The sequence below is a fragment of the Jaculus jaculus genome, chromosome 6, assembly GCF_020740685.1.
Source record: "Jaculus jaculus isolate mJacJac1 chromosome 6, mJacJac1.mat.Y.cur, whole genome shotgun sequence".
Taxonomy (NCBI): Eukaryota; Metazoa; Chordata; class Mammalia; order Rodentia; family Dipodidae; genus Jaculus; species Jaculus jaculus.
In genome coordinates, this window is record NC_059107.1 from 145,713,862 (window position 1) to 145,732,302 (window position 18,441).

Genomic DNA, 18,441 nt, shown 5'->3' on the forward strand with positions numbered 1-18,441 from the left:
TAATTTTATCAGCTTTATAAAGCCTTATGACCTCGACAACTAGATGGGCTTTTAAAAATATTTAACTTATGAGAGAGAGGGAGAGAATGGGTACACCAGGGCCACTAGCCACTGCAAACAAACTCCAGGCATATAGTCTACCTTATGCATCTGGCTTGCATGGGTGCTGGGTCCTTAGACATTGCAGGCAAGTGCCTTAACCATTAGGCCATTGCTCCTGTCCGTAGATGGACTTTAACAATGGCATTGCTCACAGTCTCCCCTTGTCAATTAACAAACTGCCCTTCACAGAATTCAGGGGGCAAAAAGATACAGATAATGCTAAAGAGATTCTGCCTCCACACCCTGAGCTGGTCTCCTCCTAAAGGGTTTATCCTCCTAACTGGAGTCAGCCTGTCTCAACAGGGGCATTCTGCTCACCTAAAGCATCACCTCACTTGCCAGGATTTAGGGCTGCATTAGCGCATTCACTGAGCATCCAGAGAAAGACTGGAAGTGATACTCCGTCTGCGTCTTTCTCGTAGGTACCTGGTCTCTTTCACATGCAGGACCGCAAGCATGTGCAGCCATGGCTGTGGGAGCAAAAAGCATGGGGAAAAGCTTAGAAGAGAGAAGAGAGCAATGGGAAGTTGGAAACAACAGAGGAAGAAAACAGACAAGCAGAGGAAAGAATGAGAGAGGCATGGGAAAGAAACAGACAGGCAGAGGAAGGGAATGAGGAAAGAAAAGCATAGGTAGTGGGAATGGAGAAAATCCAAACCATCTGGATCACCACTCATCCTGAAGCTGCTTTCTTCTAAACATTCTTCACATTAGGAATCATGGCTCCTTAAAAAAAATTATTCTCTTAGGGCTGGAGAGATGGCTTAGTGGTTAAAATGCTTGAGCATGAAGCCTAAGCACCCAGGTTTGATTCCCCAATACCCACATAAGCCAAATGTACATGGTGGTGCATGCATCTGTAGTTTGTTTACAGTGGCTAGAGGCCCTGGTGTGTCCAGTCTCTCTCTCATATAAATAAATAAAAATCTTCTCTTATAAAAAAATATATAGCCAGTCATGGTGGCACACACCTTTAGTCTTAGCACTCAGGAGGCAGAGGATCGCTGTGAGTTCAAGGCTGGCCTGAAACTACACAATTAATTCCAGGTCAGCCTGGGCTAGAGAAAGATCCTACCTCAAAAACCAAATAAAAATGAATGCATGCACACATGTGAAATATTTTTCACAGTCCCATGGGGTTTTCAGAGCATTTAAGAGTTCCTATTCCCCCCCCCCCCCCGCTTCAGGGCAAAGCTAAATAAATGTAAAATATCAGTGTAACTCAGCACAGCTCTCCAGGGTAGCGATATTAAGAAGGCAAGAGGAAACCCATGGACATGAGATAAGAGGAAAACAAAACAAGTGTAATAATAATGTGTGTATCTACACTCAAGAACCACAAGTGTTCTAGGCTGGAAAGACCGATAAGAGATGATAGATCCTCGGCCTGGGTGGATGGCTCAGCAGTGAAAGGCACTTGCCTGCTCCTAAGCCTGACTATCCAAGTTTGAGGCAGAGCCAGGAGAATCCCAAAGCTTCTGGGCTAACTAGACTGTCACTAACAGCATCAAAATAATAGAGAGAAAGAAAAAAAAAAAAAAACAGGAGGGAGAAGAGGACAAACACCCTAAGGCTGTCCTCTGGACTCCACATGGGTACCAGGGTACCCATGTATCCATACATAAACAAATAATTTGAGATGATAGACACATAAAAATGTAGTAGAAGGGTAGAGATAGATGATAGACGGATGGGTGATGCATGCATATGTATGATGTATATGTATGCATACATAGATGAGTGTATGTATTTACATTATGTGAACATAGGTATAAATGTAGGTAAATGGATAGATTAGATAGATAGATAGATAGATAGATAGATAGATAGATAGATAGATAGATAGATAGATATCCAGTCTTTCTGTAATAGAAAGTTGTCATGGAAATCTGGGCTCACCTTACTTCCACATATAGGGACCCTTATAATAACTACAGCCTGGACAAAATCTAATAAGCATTCACTTGTTCTTAGATATCTTCAGAGATGCATTTCTCAAAAAGCAGTGCCCTAGACCTCTGTCTACCCAAGACACTCTGTCTGTCTGCTTCCCCTGGCTGCAATCTGTCTCCATGTAGGCATTTGCTACCCCCCACTAAACGCAATGTCATGCGGAAGACTCAAAGAGAAAGGTAAAGGGATTAGTAGATGGATCGATAGCTGATATTAATGCTCTTTCATGTGGGGTTGAAGAAGGATTTGAGGTCATAAGGAGAGAGGGCAGCAGGAGAATAGACTCAAGTATTCAAAAGACTCTCTGGATTAAAATCCTATTAAACTCCCATCAACTTCTCCAGGAAGCATTGAGAAGGTTGGGGTTTCTTTAACCTGTCGCCATAATTACCCTTCCCTCAAGCTGTTTAGGGTGGGGGAACGTTAGCAATTAAGAAACTGAGAAACTTTCATTTTCTATCATCCACATGGCTGTTTGAATGGTTTAAAGACTAGAGTGGAAAGTGGTTTAGCTTAATTGATTTGAGGGGTTCAGGTCTCCCACTTGAACCTGCTGTCAGACTCACCCCTGAGATCTGAGCCCCTCATTAAAAAGGGCATTTTGTCAAGAGAAAGAATCAAAGGTTCCGACCTATCTGAGGCTGGCTATCCGTCATCGCTCTCCCCAGTGATTCCGACGGCAAGAACAACTGTGCTGAGCCGTGCTCGATTCCCTCTGGAAGCTCTGCTCGGGGCTCAGACCCCTCCACAACTGTGACTGAAACCGTCTCTCCTGCAGGTGCTGTTTCAACACCTGCCGCCATCCCTAGCAGCTGTTCAGTTACAAGTAGGTTCAGTCAGCTGGGGGCAGCCATGATGTTCCAGGAGTTAAGGGTCCCAAAACTCATGTTTCAGTGGATTCGTCTTAGCTTTCCCCCCCCCCACCTTTATTAATAAAATATCTTCCTAACCTCAACCAGCATCCTGGTATTTTGAGCAATGAGGTGAGCAGCCTGCTAGGGAATTAGATTCATGCCACCATTGGCATCTGACCAGCACAGCAGCGTCTGAGGGGACACCCCCTGTGGACCGACACTGCCTTTTTCACTTCCCCTCTCCTGGGTCCTCAAAGTTACACAGTACGCAGGAAGCTGATTTACATCAGTTCCATCTTCCCTTCAGCATCTATCCCTCTTTTCTTTCTACCTGGGTTCTTCCTGCTCCCCTCCCCACACCAGATTGCTAGCACCTTAGGAACAGGCCGAGGTTCCCCCTCTCTCTCAAGCTCCCAGCACAGTGCCTGCACAGAGTGAGACATAGCACACCCTTGTCCATGACCACACAGAATTCCCTCCATGCCTTAAGGCAAGTCATGGCCTCCATTTAAGAGTCTTTGGCTGGGTGACCCCTGAGGTCACCTTCCACTTGCTGTCAGCTTTGAAAAGGTGGTTTGGTACAGGATAGCTTTCTGTAGCCCCTCCACTTAAGCCATTTTTTATAACAAAAATGAGAATGAAGGTAAGAACAGCAAACATCTCATAAGCCTTTAAACATTCTCTGCTCAGTTCTCAGTCCCTCGTAGTACGGTTCCATTACTCCTGTAAGGTCAGAGGCTCTGTATACTCCCATTGGGTGCAGTGGGACACTTTGAGGTTCAGTCATTTTGCTCCAAGTCACAACAAGGTGTGCTATGTCCTGGTTCCAGAATCTGGGCTCCTAGCTAAAATCCTCCCTTTTGCAGCCTCCAGCTCAGGCTGCAGCCCTCCAGCTGGTCCACATACATTTTACTGGTTCTCCTAGGGGAGCCTGCCCGCCTGTCAGTTGCTTTGATTTCTGACTCCATGGCCCCAGCTGGCCAGACCTCCAATCAGAGGCTGAGCTTTCCCTGGGATCTGGCAGGTGCTTTGTCCTGAGGGCCTGCAGCTCCTGTTGGGAGCAGGTGTCCGGAAAAGCAGGACAGGACCAGTCATCAGGGAAGCACCCTGGAAAGCTGAAGGGAATGAGGCAGAGGTCTGAGCAATGAGAAATTCCAAGTGACACCCCCACCTCCTCCATCCCCATCCTGGCACGCACGGAGACCTGAGGCCATCTGCTCAGTGTGGGCAAGTGTGAGCCAGGGCCTGGGCTTCCTGTCTGGAGGGGATGAGAGCAGACAAGACATTCTAGGAAGGCCGTGGAGCTACCTTTCAGGAAATCTTTCACTGGCCTGTTCTATGAAGTGGGTCTTGTCTCATTTTTAAGTATATCTGACTGCTAAAATGTTATTTTAAAATTATTTTTATTCACTCTGTGTGTGTGTGTATGTGCGTGTGCGTGTGCATGCGTGTGTGTGTGTGCGTGTGCATGTGTGTGTGTGTGTGCGTGTGTGTGAAGGACAGAGAACAACTTTCAGGCTGGTCCTTGCCTTCCACCACATTTGGAGCAGGGTTTCTCTTACTCTCCCTTTTCTTGTTGTTGACTGCTACACCCACCATGAGCTTCTGGGAAATTCTCTGGTTTTAGCTTCCTATCTCCTCACCAGAATGCTGGGATTATAGAAGACAGTCACTGCTTCTGAATTACTTTTTTAAAATTTTTTGTTTCTTTTTATTTATTTGAGAGCAACCAAGAGAGAGAGAGAAAGAGGTAGATAGGGAGAGAGAGAGAGCATGGGTGCGCCACGGCCTCCAGCCACTGCAAACAAACTCCAGACGCGTGTGCCTCCTTGTGCAGCTGGCTAACGTGGGTCCTGGGGAATCAAGCCTTGAACCAGGGTCCTTAGGCTTCACAGGCAAGTGCTTTGCTGCTAAGGCATCTCTCCAGCCCTGGATTATTTTTTTTAAAACAACTTTATTCATTTATTTGAGAGAGAAAAGGATACAGTATAGGCATACCAGGGCGTCCTGCCAATGCATATGAACTCCACACACATTCACCACTTTGTGCATTTGGCTTTACTTGGGTACTGGGGAATCAAACCTGGGCTGTGAAGCTTTTATAAGCAAGTGCCTTTCACCATGGAACCGTCTCCCCAGCCCTTTTTAAAATCTTTTATTTTTAACCACATATGAACAATATGTCAAGGTCATGGGCTCAATCCCCAACATTAGAGCATGGGGAGGAAAGTTATAGGGTTCACCAAGTGATGTTTTCCTACCTGTGCACATTGAGTAATGCTCAGATCAGGGTAAACTCATGTATCTCCTCAAACACTGATCACCATATTTGTGGTAGAAATATTTAAAATTTTTCTACCATATTACGGAAAAAAAATAGAGTACATTGTTGTTATTTAGGGCCAACTCTCTGTATAGAAAAACACCAGGATTTATCACCCCTATCTTACTGTAACTTAGTACCTGTTGACTACTTCAGTTACTGTGTTCTTGACCTAAAGTCAGGATGCAGAGTATGAACAGAAAGTGAGATCAGCCTATTAACCTCAAGGACCACTTGCAGTGATCCACTTCCTCCAGGAAGGCTCCACTTCCCAAAGGTTCCACAGCCTTCCTCAACAGCACCACCAACTGGGGACTAAGTGTTCAAGCACATAAACCTATGGGGGGACATTATATGTTCAAACTGCAACAAAGGGGTATGTCCCCCCCACTCCAGACGCAAGGTTGTTATTTTTGACCTTATTTTACAAAGACTATGTAGAGACACTTGCGTCTCAAGTTTTCCATGGTTCTTACCTGTGTCCTTCTCCTTATCTCGGGAAAGCTCATGGACAGTGGCACCGATGTCTTGCCTCAGACTCTTGATGATGCTGGCCAAAGCAGGCATGCTACGCTTATCCAAGTACGTGAAAAACTCATACTCATCTTTGTTTAAACGAGATGGTCTGGATTCAATGTGGGTCAGGTTGATGTCATTCTCCTAGAAGAGAGAATTGGTGGTGTGAGGGGATAACACTGGGACTATCTACAGTAGGCCAGAGATGCAAAGCTAGAACACAACACAGGCAGTGAGATGGGCAGTGGAAGTGTGAGATTGTTTTAAATGACAGAAGGAAGCCTTTTTAAATTTGAGAGTATGGTTTACCTTCTGCAAAACCAAGTACCAAGTAACAAGAGGCATGAGGAATAACTTTAATGTCACAGAATGTGATCACATGGAAATGTGGTAACAACCCATAATTATCAGCATGAGATTTTGGTTTGGATCAAATGTTTAGGACGGTGGTTGTCAAAGATATTTACAAAGGAAGGACCCCTTTTCCCAGTGAAACCTTACAGGTTCTCAAAAAAATAAGCAATATAGATACAATGTGTGGATTAAACATGGGCCCCAGGACACAGGCTTACTAGACATATATCTAAGTTCTAAACTGTACTTGCAATGAGGCCCTAGATAATTTAATGTTTCTTGTCTTCCTTAGCAATCTGTACATGTATGGTCTTAATAATAATTACTTCATAAGTTCCTTGCAAGTATCAGACACAGTAACACATGTATACATATTGATGGGCACAACATAAAGGCCCGACAAAACTATCTATCTATCTATCTCCCCAGGCCCTAGTTCACTGTTTAGAAAAGCAATTTTATTATTTTTGTTGTGAAAAATTAACTTCATTTCCTAAATGGTCATGATAGTCATTTGGAAAAATACTTATGATACATGTAGGTATGAGATACATACCAAAACATTTAGCCCCCTCCTCCACACCAAAAAAAAAAAAAAAAAAAAAAAAGAACTAACTAGGATGACATGCATCTAAAAGGTTATAATGAGATCATGTGACCTTTTTCCTTGTGTGCCAAATGCCTCATATGAGGGAAGTTTCTCTGGTTAAGTATACCTTGACTATCCAGCAGAATTCTTCAGTTGCTTTCCAGTTTGAATAAGTTCATTAATGATTAACCCCCAGGTTTGGCACACAATTTCCTGATTGAAAGGTTTCCCAGATAATCAGCATTGAACATAGAAACCAATAGTTCTAACTGCTAAGAGAAGCTTTTGAAGCCAATTTCCAAGGCTAGTTAGGGTCATGGCTTTTTAAACAAGAAATTTCTCTAGATTTACAAGTTGACTTAAACATATGTGCCACATCTTAGGTGATGAACAAAGAAAGAACTCTTGTTATGACCCCAGGGGGACATATGTGGAAAGAGGGGAATGGATTATTCAAGAATAATCCATGACTTGTCTAAGGATTTATTTGTATGTGAAAGGGCAGCTTAAGACTTGGATTAGTGATCCAGCTGGAGTGGATGGCACAGGGCAAGAAGAGATGAACTATCTATCTACCGAAGAATAGACCAGAAAATGCTCTCTGTGCACACTCAGGGGGAAGCTTTTAAAGGGTGACTGGGGGCAAGTGACTAAAACTGTAGAATTTACCATGATGAAAACTTGACTTGTTTTCTGGACCCTTTATATTCTATGCTATTTATTTATTTATTTATTTATTTATTTATTTATTCATTTATTTGAGAGCGACAGACACAGAGAGAAAGACAGAGGGAGAGAGAGAATGGGCGTGCCAGGGCTTCCAGCCTCTGCAAATGAACTCCAGACGAGTGCGCCCCCTTGTGCATCTGGCTAACGTGGGACCTGGGGAACCGAGCCTCGAGCCGGGGTCCTTAGGCTTCACAGGCAAGCACTTAACCACTAAGCCATCTCTCCAGCCCTCTATGCTATTTTTAATTGACAAATAGCTATACATATTTATGGTGTCCAGTGTGATGTTTTGGCACAAGTGCGCACCATGGAATGGTCAAATCAAGTTAACATATTATAGCTCCAAATATTTATCATTCTATCCTTTTTATGGTGAGAGTGTTTGAACATGTCATCTTTTACTTAATTTTCAAGGTGGGGTCTCTAGCTCGGGTTCATCCAGAACTCACTCTGTAGCCCCAGGCTGGTCTCAAACTCATGGCAATCCTCTTATCTCAGCCTGATTGAATGTGTGTGCCACCAAAACTAGCACAATTCACAAATTACAAGACTTCCAATGTCATGAAATACGAAAAAAGAATTCACTAGTCACCAAGAAAAATACAAATTAAAACAATAAGTTCCATGTATAACTCATTGTCTAATACTAGAATAAACAAGATACACATATCATTGACAATATGTAGGAATGTTTCCATACTGTGGTGGTTTGAATGATATATCCCCCATAAGCTCATGTATTTTGAATATTTGATTCCCAGATGGTGGCCTTTGGGAGGCAGAGTACTGCTACAGGAGGTATGTCACTGCGGATTGGTTTTGGGGTAATAGAGCCCAGATCTAAGCACAGGACTCAGAGTACTTCTTCGCTATTGCTGTGAGGATGTGATGCCCTCTTGGCTATTTGCTCTTATCATGCTTTTCCCACCACAATGAAGCTTCCCCTAAAAACTGTAAGCTGAAATAAATAATTTTCCTTCCATAAGCTGCTTCTGTTCAGGTATTTTGACCTGAAACAAGATGGCAACTACTACACATACTGAACTAGTAGGAATATAAGTTACTGGCAGAGGTTCAGAGAGCAGCCTGGTATCTTAAGTTAAAGTTAAAAATGCTCACACCATGGGGCCATCAAATAATTTCCAGGGATCTACTCCAGATAGGTATTTTCACAATGTATGACAAAGTAATGAATAAGTGAGCAAAATAAACACTGCAGGATTTTATGTGAGGGCATAAAATAGACCTGGTGGCCAAAACTAAGGAGATTGATAAATAAGTATAGTACATACATATCAAGAACTAAGGCCATCCTCTTTACAAAGACATACAAAATAATCATGCTGTTCAATTTTATTAGAGAGAAACCAATTGTTTCTCTCTAATAAAAATTATATATATTTCAATATGTATATATCATTCAGGTAAGATATGTATATATATTCATTATTATAGTTAATAAATAACCATTCTGAGATTTAATAAGCATGGATTTAGTTTTTGGAACTGCCTATGCAGGAGACAATGATTTCCATTTTACAGATAAGAAGTTCAAACCCAGAAAAGGCAAAGGAATCTCAGAGCCACAGCCCTGTGTGCCCTAAGTCCTTATTCTTCACTGCTCCACGGAGCTCACTGTGAGAAAGGCTACAGAACAAGGAGCCTAGCACACCTGTAAGCATCGATATGATATGTTTTTCTCTTTGTATGATTGTCTATTTTTTGAGGTTTCGAGAGTCAGATGAAGAGAAGGAAACAGGAGAAGGTACAGAGAACTCTGCCCATGAGCAGGCAGGAGGTGGTAGAGGCAGGAGGTGGTAGAATCCCCTCAATGGGATGTTTTGTTTAGTATTTTATTTATTTGGCACAGACAGGAGAGAGAGAGAGAGAGAGAGAGAGAGAGAGAGAGAGAGGGAGAGAGAGAGAAGCATGCCAGGGTCTCTAGCCACTGCAAACAAACTCCAGACACATGCCCACCTTGTGTATCTGGATTTATAAAGGTACTGGAGAGGGGCTGGAGAGATGGCTTAGCGGTTAAGCGCTTGCCTGTGAAGCCTAAGGACCCCGGTTCGAGGCTCGGTTCCCCAGGTCCCACGTTAGCCAGATGCACAAGGGGGCGCACGCGTCTCGAGTTCATTTGCAGTGGCTGGAAGCCCTGGCGCGCCCATTCTCTCTCTCTCCCTCTATCTGTCTTTCTCCCTGTGTCTGTCGCTCTCAAATAAATAAATAAATAATTTTAAAAAAAAGGTACTGGAGAATCAAACCAGGATCCTTAGGCTTTGCAGGGAAGCATTTCAACCACTGTCCTATAACATGCAACCTCCAACCCTTCAACAGAATGTTTTAAAGGACTGAAAGGAAAGTGAACAATGTAGCCCTGGCCAGTACGATGGTGGGATAGCCAGGATTGAGGGAACATCAGAAAGGACTATCAGGCTGAAGAGATGGCTTAGTGGTTAAGGCTCTTGCCTATAAAGCCTAAGGACCGAGATTCTATTTCCCAGTACCCACATAAAGCTGATGCACAAAGTAGTGCATGCAGCTAGAGTTTGCTTGTATTGGCTAGAGGCCCTGGAGTGCTTATTCTCTCCCTTCGCTTTCAGTTTTTTTCTGCTTGCAAATAAGTAAAATTTTAAAAAAAGGAAGGACTATGGCTTTATCATATTAAAAATAAAAAAACATTAGTAAACAACACTAGTTCTATTTTTTCTTAAGAGGCAATATAAAATTTATAATTTTAAAGTCATAATCATATTGAAAAATTAAATTGGTTATGTCAAAATGTTAACAGTGGGGCTTGAGAGATGGCTTAGCGGTTAAGCGCTTGCCTGTGAAGCCTAAGGACCCCAGTTCAAGGCTCAGTTCCCCAGGACCCACGTTAGCCAGATGCACAAGGGGGCGCAAATATCTGGAGTTCGTTTGCAGTGGCTGGAGGCCTTGGCATGCCCATTCTCTCTCTATCTGCCTCTTTCTCTTTCTGTCTGTCACTCTCAAATAAATAAATAAAAATGAACAAAATGTTAACAGTGTGATAACCAAGAATTTTGGTAGTTTTCTTAAACTTTGATGTGTTTTTCAATTTGAAATAAATAACACCTGAATACCTTTAGATAGACATTCCTACACACACACACACACACACACACACACACACACACACACACAGAAGAATGAGAGAATTGGGAAAGACAAGATGGGATTTTTGAAACTTATTTTATTTTTGGCTTGTGCTGGAGGTTACACAGGAGGGCAAGAATCGCTGTTTTTGGCTGAGATGTGGGTGTGATTGACGGGCTAGGGAGCCTGAGATGCAGAGTTCAAACACATCTCCTTTGCATGATAGCTGTGTGTTCTGGAGTGAGTTACTCCACATCTCAGAGCTTCAGTTCCATTATTCCCAAAGTGAAAGCACTGTCTCTACCCCAAAGCTTCATGAGGATCAAGACAAGAATCAGATGTGACTGGCTTATCCTTGCCGTGAACACTAGAATGGGTTTCTGTCCTTTAACTCAGTACTATGGATGATGGCAATTTAACCACAAGTTTTTCCAGGACTGTGAATTAAGATATAAGAGATGTACTGGCCTAGAAATTTCTAGGGAAAGTTTGGGGGGGAAAAAAAAATCAACGCATGCAACAATTCTTCACTGATCACCCAATGCAGGATATTCCTCTGTATATAATGGGTACAGTAACCTTCTTGCTGACCTGGGCAATGGAGACTTGTTTGGGCTCATGTGCGTGCACACACGCACGCACGCACGCACGCATGCACACACACGGGTGCACTCCACTACCTCTGGTCATTTATTACTTATGGTTTATTTATTAGGCTGTAAACATCCTCTTCATTTACTATTATTTAATCTATTAACTGTGACTTGGGCCTGAGGGGTAACCTCCCAAGGCGAGCATGTGACTCACTGTCCGAACCAAAGGCTAAAGGGTTATACTGTGTGTGTCACAGATGCATTCCTTTCCAGCTGCAGCTTGTCACTGAAAAAGCATTGTCTCTCCTCTACTCACTCTGTTTGCTCTCTCAGGCATTCATCAACCCCCGTCACCACTAACACTTTGAAGAACCAGGTTTAAAGTTGTTAAAGATACTTCTTTTTCTGCAGCAGTTTTTGATGTACAAAACAATGGATTAATGGGGCTGAGGGTGTGGCTCAGCGTGAGAACTGCCTGGCAAGTGAGCACCTTGAGCACCCAGCTAATGTGGGTCCTAGGGAATCAAACCTAGATCCTTCAGCTTTGCAGGCAAACACCTTATCTGCTGAGCCATCTCTCCAGTGCCAGCCCATACCTATTGAAGTTATTTGTATCTAATATCCTTTGTCCACTGTGATGATAAGATATTGCCAACTTGATTGGATTTAGAATCTCCTAGGAGACAATCATCTGGGTATGTTGGTGAGATTTAGCTGAGGAGGGATGACCCACACTGAATGTGGCCAATACCATCCACTGGGTAGCAGAATGAATAAAAAATTGAATAAAAGAAAACCAGCAAAACTCCAGCATTCTTCTCTCTCTGCCTCTCGAATGAAGACATCCTGTGGCCACCTGCCTTGTGTGCCTGGCTCACAACCTCACGCACCTCGAGCACCACACCTTTCTCCCCACGATGGACTGTATCCTCTCAAACCCTTCCTCCCTGAAGTTGCCTTTGCCAGGTATTTGGTTACAACATCAAGACAACTAGCACATCCCACTCTGGAATCTTGTTCATGATACCACAGTACCTAAGTCTTCCTGACCCTTCAGGCTTCTCTCGGTTGTGACAACTTCTCCCTCATCTCTTGTTTTTAATGACCTTGAAATTTCTCAAGACTGCCTGGAGGTATTGTAATGTTTTCAGTAGAGGTTCATCTGATGATTTCCCTAGGGTTAGAATGGGCTTATAGGTTTGGGGAGGGGTGTCCTAGGGATGGCATAATGTCTTCAGCACATTATGTCAAGGGAACATACAATGGGTATGACGTGTCATTGTTGATGCTGACATTATTATTTATTATTACTTCTTGTCCAATGTAGATCACTTGGCTAAGGTTTGCTGGCCATATTTCTCCCCCGCACTCTCAGGAAGGAAGTCACTATGACAGCTTGCACTTTAGAACTGGAAGTTTCCTCCTACCTCTTTGAAATAGCAACTTAAATTATTTAGGGTTATTCTTCATAAGATGTCTGTCTATTCCTCACTTGTCTATGTATTCATCACTAGGTTTAATGTTTTCAAATAACTCAAAGTAAAAGTTAATTGGCTTCAAAGTATTCCTTCCTATAATTGAGAAAAAATGGATAAATAAAAAGATTCTAACTTCCCATGCTAATAGTCAGGTTGATCAATTAGTATAAATCAACTTCTGGGCATAGAAAGAATATAAAGAGAGCCAAGACAAAATTCCCTTCTTAGGGCTGAAGAGATGGCCTAGCAATTAAGGAGTTTGCCTGTGAAGCCTAAGGACCCATGTTCGAATCTCCAGATCTCATGAAAACCAGATGCAAAAAAGTGAGGCAAGTGCAAAGCTGCACAAGCCCACTAGGTGGCAAAAGTGTCTGGAGTTCGATTTCAGTGGCTGAGGCTCTAGCAGGCCAATTCTCTCTTCTCTCTCTCTTAAAAAGAAAATCCCTTCATAAGAAAACCATCCCCAGTGACAGACAGAAATGGCAGTAAAGCAAGTGAGTTCTGCCGTTGTTGAATTGCTTTGAGAACAAAGAGAAATTAAAGATTCATTCAAAGAGGGACTGTTATATAAGGTCTGAGCCTAGAGCTGGGTGTGCAGGCTCCTAGGGAACACACTGGGGCTTAAAGTTCTTCATAGTCCTTTTGAAGTTCTCAGTAATGTGTCTTTGAACTTATGCCTGGTAAGCCAGAAGCAACCTATCATGTACTTGCTATTCCTCCCCTGTGCAGACCCACCTCTGCCCACTCCCTCATTCCCAGCATGGCAGCTAACAAGTTGGCTCCCAGGCCCCTGGCACTTGCCCTCCCTGGCCTCACCTCACCACCACTGCTGCCCTCTGCCCAGAGTCATGGCCAAGTGACATGAGGTTGGGGAGAGATTCAGGCTCTGCTTTCATCCTCTTGGTCTTCAGACTCTCAGGAAATTTAGTGGATGACTCGGGCCTCTCTTCAATGATCTCTGTCCATATCACCCCTCACTGTGAGTGCTGTCGTGGGCCCACAGGAGGGGAAGATGGGCTGGATACTATCAATGGGAATATGGTTAGCAGTCTAGCAGGCAGGAGGCCACAAAAGTAAAGAGGTGATAAAAACACCATGACAGGACAAGAGAGAGACTACAGAGGAGAAAGTTTTCTGCTTTAGTACTTTTAACCGCCCTTGTCTCCTGTCTTTTATAATGCATTTTCATGTTACACTGAGCCCCATAGACTATAAAGCAAATCTTGCCTGGGGCAGTGCCAAATAGCATTTAAGAGTATAGTGTCTAAAACCCAATGCCTGGGTTCAAGCTACGCTTCTAGTACTTATGATTGTATGACCTTGGGAAATTCTCTAAGCTTTAGTTTCTTCAGTTTCTTTCTCTAAAAATTATAGATAGAAAGAGTCCCTAATCTATGCTATTTTCATAACATTTAATGATCATGTCTATAAAGCTGATATCACTGAGAGACCTTCCCAGGCTCCACCCCCACTCCTTAATGACCCAGAATGTCTGCTAGCTTCTGAAGGAGGCAGCCTCTCTTCCTTATAGCCTCTGGGTATCCTCTACCCCTCCTCCACACTGAGAACATCAGTGATTTTCGTTGTCCCCAGCCAGATCCTTGAAGGACTTGCTACATACATGAACAAACACTGAGGGCTCTGTGCACTGGCCAATGTGCTGTCCCTGACTTCCAGTGAACTGTGAGATCATACAGAAATGGACAGAAAGCAACGCATGCCCAGTAGGAAAATCCCAGACAGAGAATCAGTGAGAGACATTTGGGAGGAATTTAAATTCTGACACTAAGCCTAGCTAATGCCCAAACCAGCTTTTCTTAAAATCTGTTAATGAGTGTTCTTAATATTAAAAGTCTAAATTAATAAGCTTAGAAAATTGTACATATACACACACAAATGTATATGTATATATGTATGTATGTATATATATAATATACATATACATATATATATGTATATATATATATATATATATATATATATATATATATATCTCCTATTTACAATGTACACTTACACATTAGAATATTTTCAGCACTCTAAAGTTCTATGAAGAATTCAGACAGATCAGAGAAAATGATACAACCCCAAGTTTCTCAGACATATTGAGCATGGGACCACTTTAATCATAAGACATCTGTTTTCTAGAACATAGTTTGGGGTTAACTTGAAAAACGAATTGTGTGTTATTTACGACATTACATTCAAACACAGAAAATCATATTAATTTAGTGAATAAAAGAATGAACTGCTCTTGAATTTCATTTTGTCTAATTTTTAAATATAGCCACATGGAACACTTATCTAGACCTCTTGTAAACACAAGATCTCATCACTGAATTTCAATTGATGGTGGCTATGCAGATAGTACCACCATCTTATTATAGATGGAGAAACGGAAGCTTAGAGACGGAATGACTCAGAAAAATCACAGAGTTACACTCACATAGAACCTGGGCTGAAAATCAAGTCTTCTAATTCCAGATCCTATGTTCTCTTCCTTGCATGTTACAACAACATACCAAGGACACTGGCCAAGACATGCACAAAGTACTTACCTCAAATAAGCGCAGGACCTTGGCTAATGCACCAACTTCTTCTTTGAGCGAGAATATCAGAGATACAGCACCATTTTGAATGGAATTTTCTTCAATGTAGCTTGTTTCCTGCCAGATAAGATCACTTGGTTAAAATAGAATATCATCCACAGCTTAGCAAGTTAATCCCATGAAACCTTCCAAGGAACAGGCAAGCGTGATTTTTGTGTTGTGTTGTTTTAAATACAAAGAGCAACATCTAGATGTGGGCAGTATGGTGGAAATGAAGAAGTCAAGGACAATGACGTGATGAATGGTACTCCTAGGTCAGTTTTTGGTTTTAGAAAACTTCTATTATTTAATGATGTCATTAAGCAAATGCTAATATCCACTATCTTTTCATAAGCACTAACCAAGTACCAGACACTATTCAGGACTTTGAGAGGTTCAAAGGATTAGTAAGGCAAGTGTTCCCATCCTCTCCGAGCTAAAATTATGGTTCATGGGATACATATACAACAAGCTAAGATAGCCCTAGGGTGATATAAGACGGTACAATTTTTTTTTCCAGAGAAACATTAAGAAACGTGGTGTGAAAAGTATTCAAAATATGTCCAAAGATCAGGCCTATGGTTGGGGAAAAAAATGAGATATTCCTGATATACCTCAACAGATACCTTCATTGCCTAGAGTAATTCACACTTGAAATCATCTCCAATAGAAACCCAGTCTGCTTCATGCCCTCCAGCCATCACACATCCAGTCTCATCTTCTCCAGGAAAACTCTGAAGTCAGGTCACTTTTTACATTCCCACTGCCATCACAATGGTTGATGCTGGTGTATTATCTTTAGGAATCCAGATCTTGGTGATCCTCACTGATTACAGCCATCCCAACAGAATTTTTCCCATGTCCTTTTTCAGCTTCAGAATCATCTGAAGTGACTTTTAACCACAAAAACTCTTAAATAATAAGTTTTCCTATATGCGTCTTCAAACTCAAATTTACCATGTAGCGCAACACGACTTTCTGTTGCTATGACTATTGGTACTAATGTCCATTCATGAATGGGTACCCACTGTTTGCAGGAACCACACTGGCTACTTACATTGTTGGCAGCCACCAGAAGTAAAGATCCTGCATGTAAGAGATTATTCAGGGGCTGGAGAGATGGCTTAGCGGTTAAGCACTTGCCTGTGAAGCCTAAGGACCCCAGTTCGAGGCTCGGTTCCCCAGGTCCCACGTTAGCCAGATGCACAAGGGGGCGCATGCATCTGGAGTTCGTTTGCAGAGGCTGGAAGCCCTGGCGCGCCCATTCCCCCTCTCTCCCTCTATCTGTCTTTCTCTCTGTGTCTGTCGCTCTCAAATAAATAAATAAATAAATAATTTTTTTTTAAAAAAGAGATTATTCAGTCCTCTCAAGAGCTGAATGACGGGTATGAGTGAGGAGATACATTCCGCACAGTTAAGTGGCTTGTCCAAGGACATCCAGCTAATGAACAGAGGAGCTTGGACTTGAACCCGGGTTCAAAAACTCTACTGCTGTTATTCTGCCTCCCAGTGACTCAGCCGAGACCACAGCTCCTTCTTTTCAAAACACGAGGGACTTGACATGAAAGAAAGCTCAGAGGAGTTTTAGAAATAGTGTGGCCACTGGTGAATTTCAATTTCAGGTTCTGACTGCTTGTTGGTCCGGCCAATCACAGATCCAGTTCACAAGCAAATCTCTTCCATAATAGATTTTTATGGGCTCAAAAGCTATACTTTGCTTCCAACAAGCATCCAAGTTAACTTACAAGTACGGAGTTTGGAAAATGCACAGGAAGAAACGGAGCAAGGGAAATAACCAGGACTAAAGAAGTGCAAAATCTGTCAATGATAAATGATATCTCTTTGGCTGTGCATTGAATGCAAATTCTGAAATCCTCAGACAAGAACTCATTTGAAATATACAAACACTGCACTATGGCAATGTGGCGGTTCCCCCATAAACCTAGGTGTTCTGAATGCTAGGTTCCCAGTTGATGGAGATTTGGGAATTAGCGCCTCCTGGAGGCAGTGCATTGTTGGGGGCGGGCTTATGGGTGTTATAGCCAGTTTCTCCATGTCAGTGTTTGGCACACTCTCCTGTTCCTATTGTCCACCTTATGTGGGCCAGGGGCTGACATCCACCCTCTGCTTATATCATCATTTTCCCCTGCCATCATGGAGCTTCCCCTTGAGCCTGTAAGCCAAAATAAATCTCTCTCTCTTTTTTTTTAATTCTTGGTTGGGTGATTTCTGGCAGCAATGTGAACCTGACTGCAACAGGCAAGTATATTGAAGCGATCCGTGGTGATGCAGGGCTCATGGAAGAGGAGTACATGTGCATGTGTGATCATAACACCCTGCATGCATCTATAATGTGAGACCATAGGAAACAAGACATAGACTCCCTAAGCTCTGTATCTCTTTATGCTACATGGCATAGACACACTGTGTCTCTATATGTCAGCATTTGCCCACAGAAGGAAACAGTATTGGGAAGTAGTGCACACAGTTATTAGGGTCAGATGTGGATAACATCAGCTCCCCTGTTCACATGCACACTCTCGTTTATCCCACTGTGCTGTGATTTCTCTTCACAGAACTTGTCCCTATATGAAATCACATTACAACTTCATGTTGTTAATTTCTTGTCACTTATCTCCTGCACAAGAATAAATATGTCTTTTATAAGCGAGAGAGATAATTGGCATGCCAGGGCCTCCAGACACTGCAATTGAACTCCAGATGCGTGCACCACCACCTTGTGTGCATATGTGATCTTGTGTGCATGAGTCAACTTGTGCGTCTGGCTTACGTGGGACCTGGAGAATCAAACATGGGTCCTTAGGCTTTGCAGGCAAGTGCCTTAGCCACTAAGCCATCTCTCCAGCCCAAGAGAATGTGTGTATATGTGCATACATGTGCATGTGTTGGGGTACATATGCAAGCATGTGCATGTGAAAGCCAAAAGACAACCTCAGGTGTCATTCCTCAGGAACCTCCTCCTCCCTTTGTTTAGGAGAAGGCATTTCTCCTTGGCCTGAAGCTCACTAATTAGGCTACATTAGCTGGTCAGTGAGCCTCAGGGATCCTCTTGTCTCTATTTCCCTATCCCTGGGATTACAGTGTGAACCTCCATGCCTCACATTTTTACATGGGTTCTGGGATTGGAGCTCAGGTCCTCGTGCTTACAAGGTAAGAACTTCACTAACTGAGCTGTCTCCCAAGCCACAGAGAAGAGTTTTAGAGTTTTACCGGGGAAGAAAACT

The 18,441-nt window shown here is 42.7% G+C and overlaps 1 protein-coding gene across 1 annotated transcript in view; it reads right to left on the reverse strand.

Annotated features, from left to right (window-relative positions):
- Positions 1-18,441, reverse strand: part of Pah (phenylalanine hydroxylase) — a 54,317-nt gene that overhangs the window by 33,549 nt on the left and 2,327 nt on the right. The window contains exons 2-3 of the mRNA XM_004650229.2: positions 15,167-15,274; positions 5,709-5,892 (exon numbers count right to left, since the gene is read on the reverse strand). Of these exons, the coding sequence (XP_004650286.1) occupies positions 5,709-5,892; positions 15,167-15,274 (292 nt within the window). The remainder of the gene's footprint in view (positions 1-5,708; positions 5,893-15,166; positions 15,275-18,441) is intronic.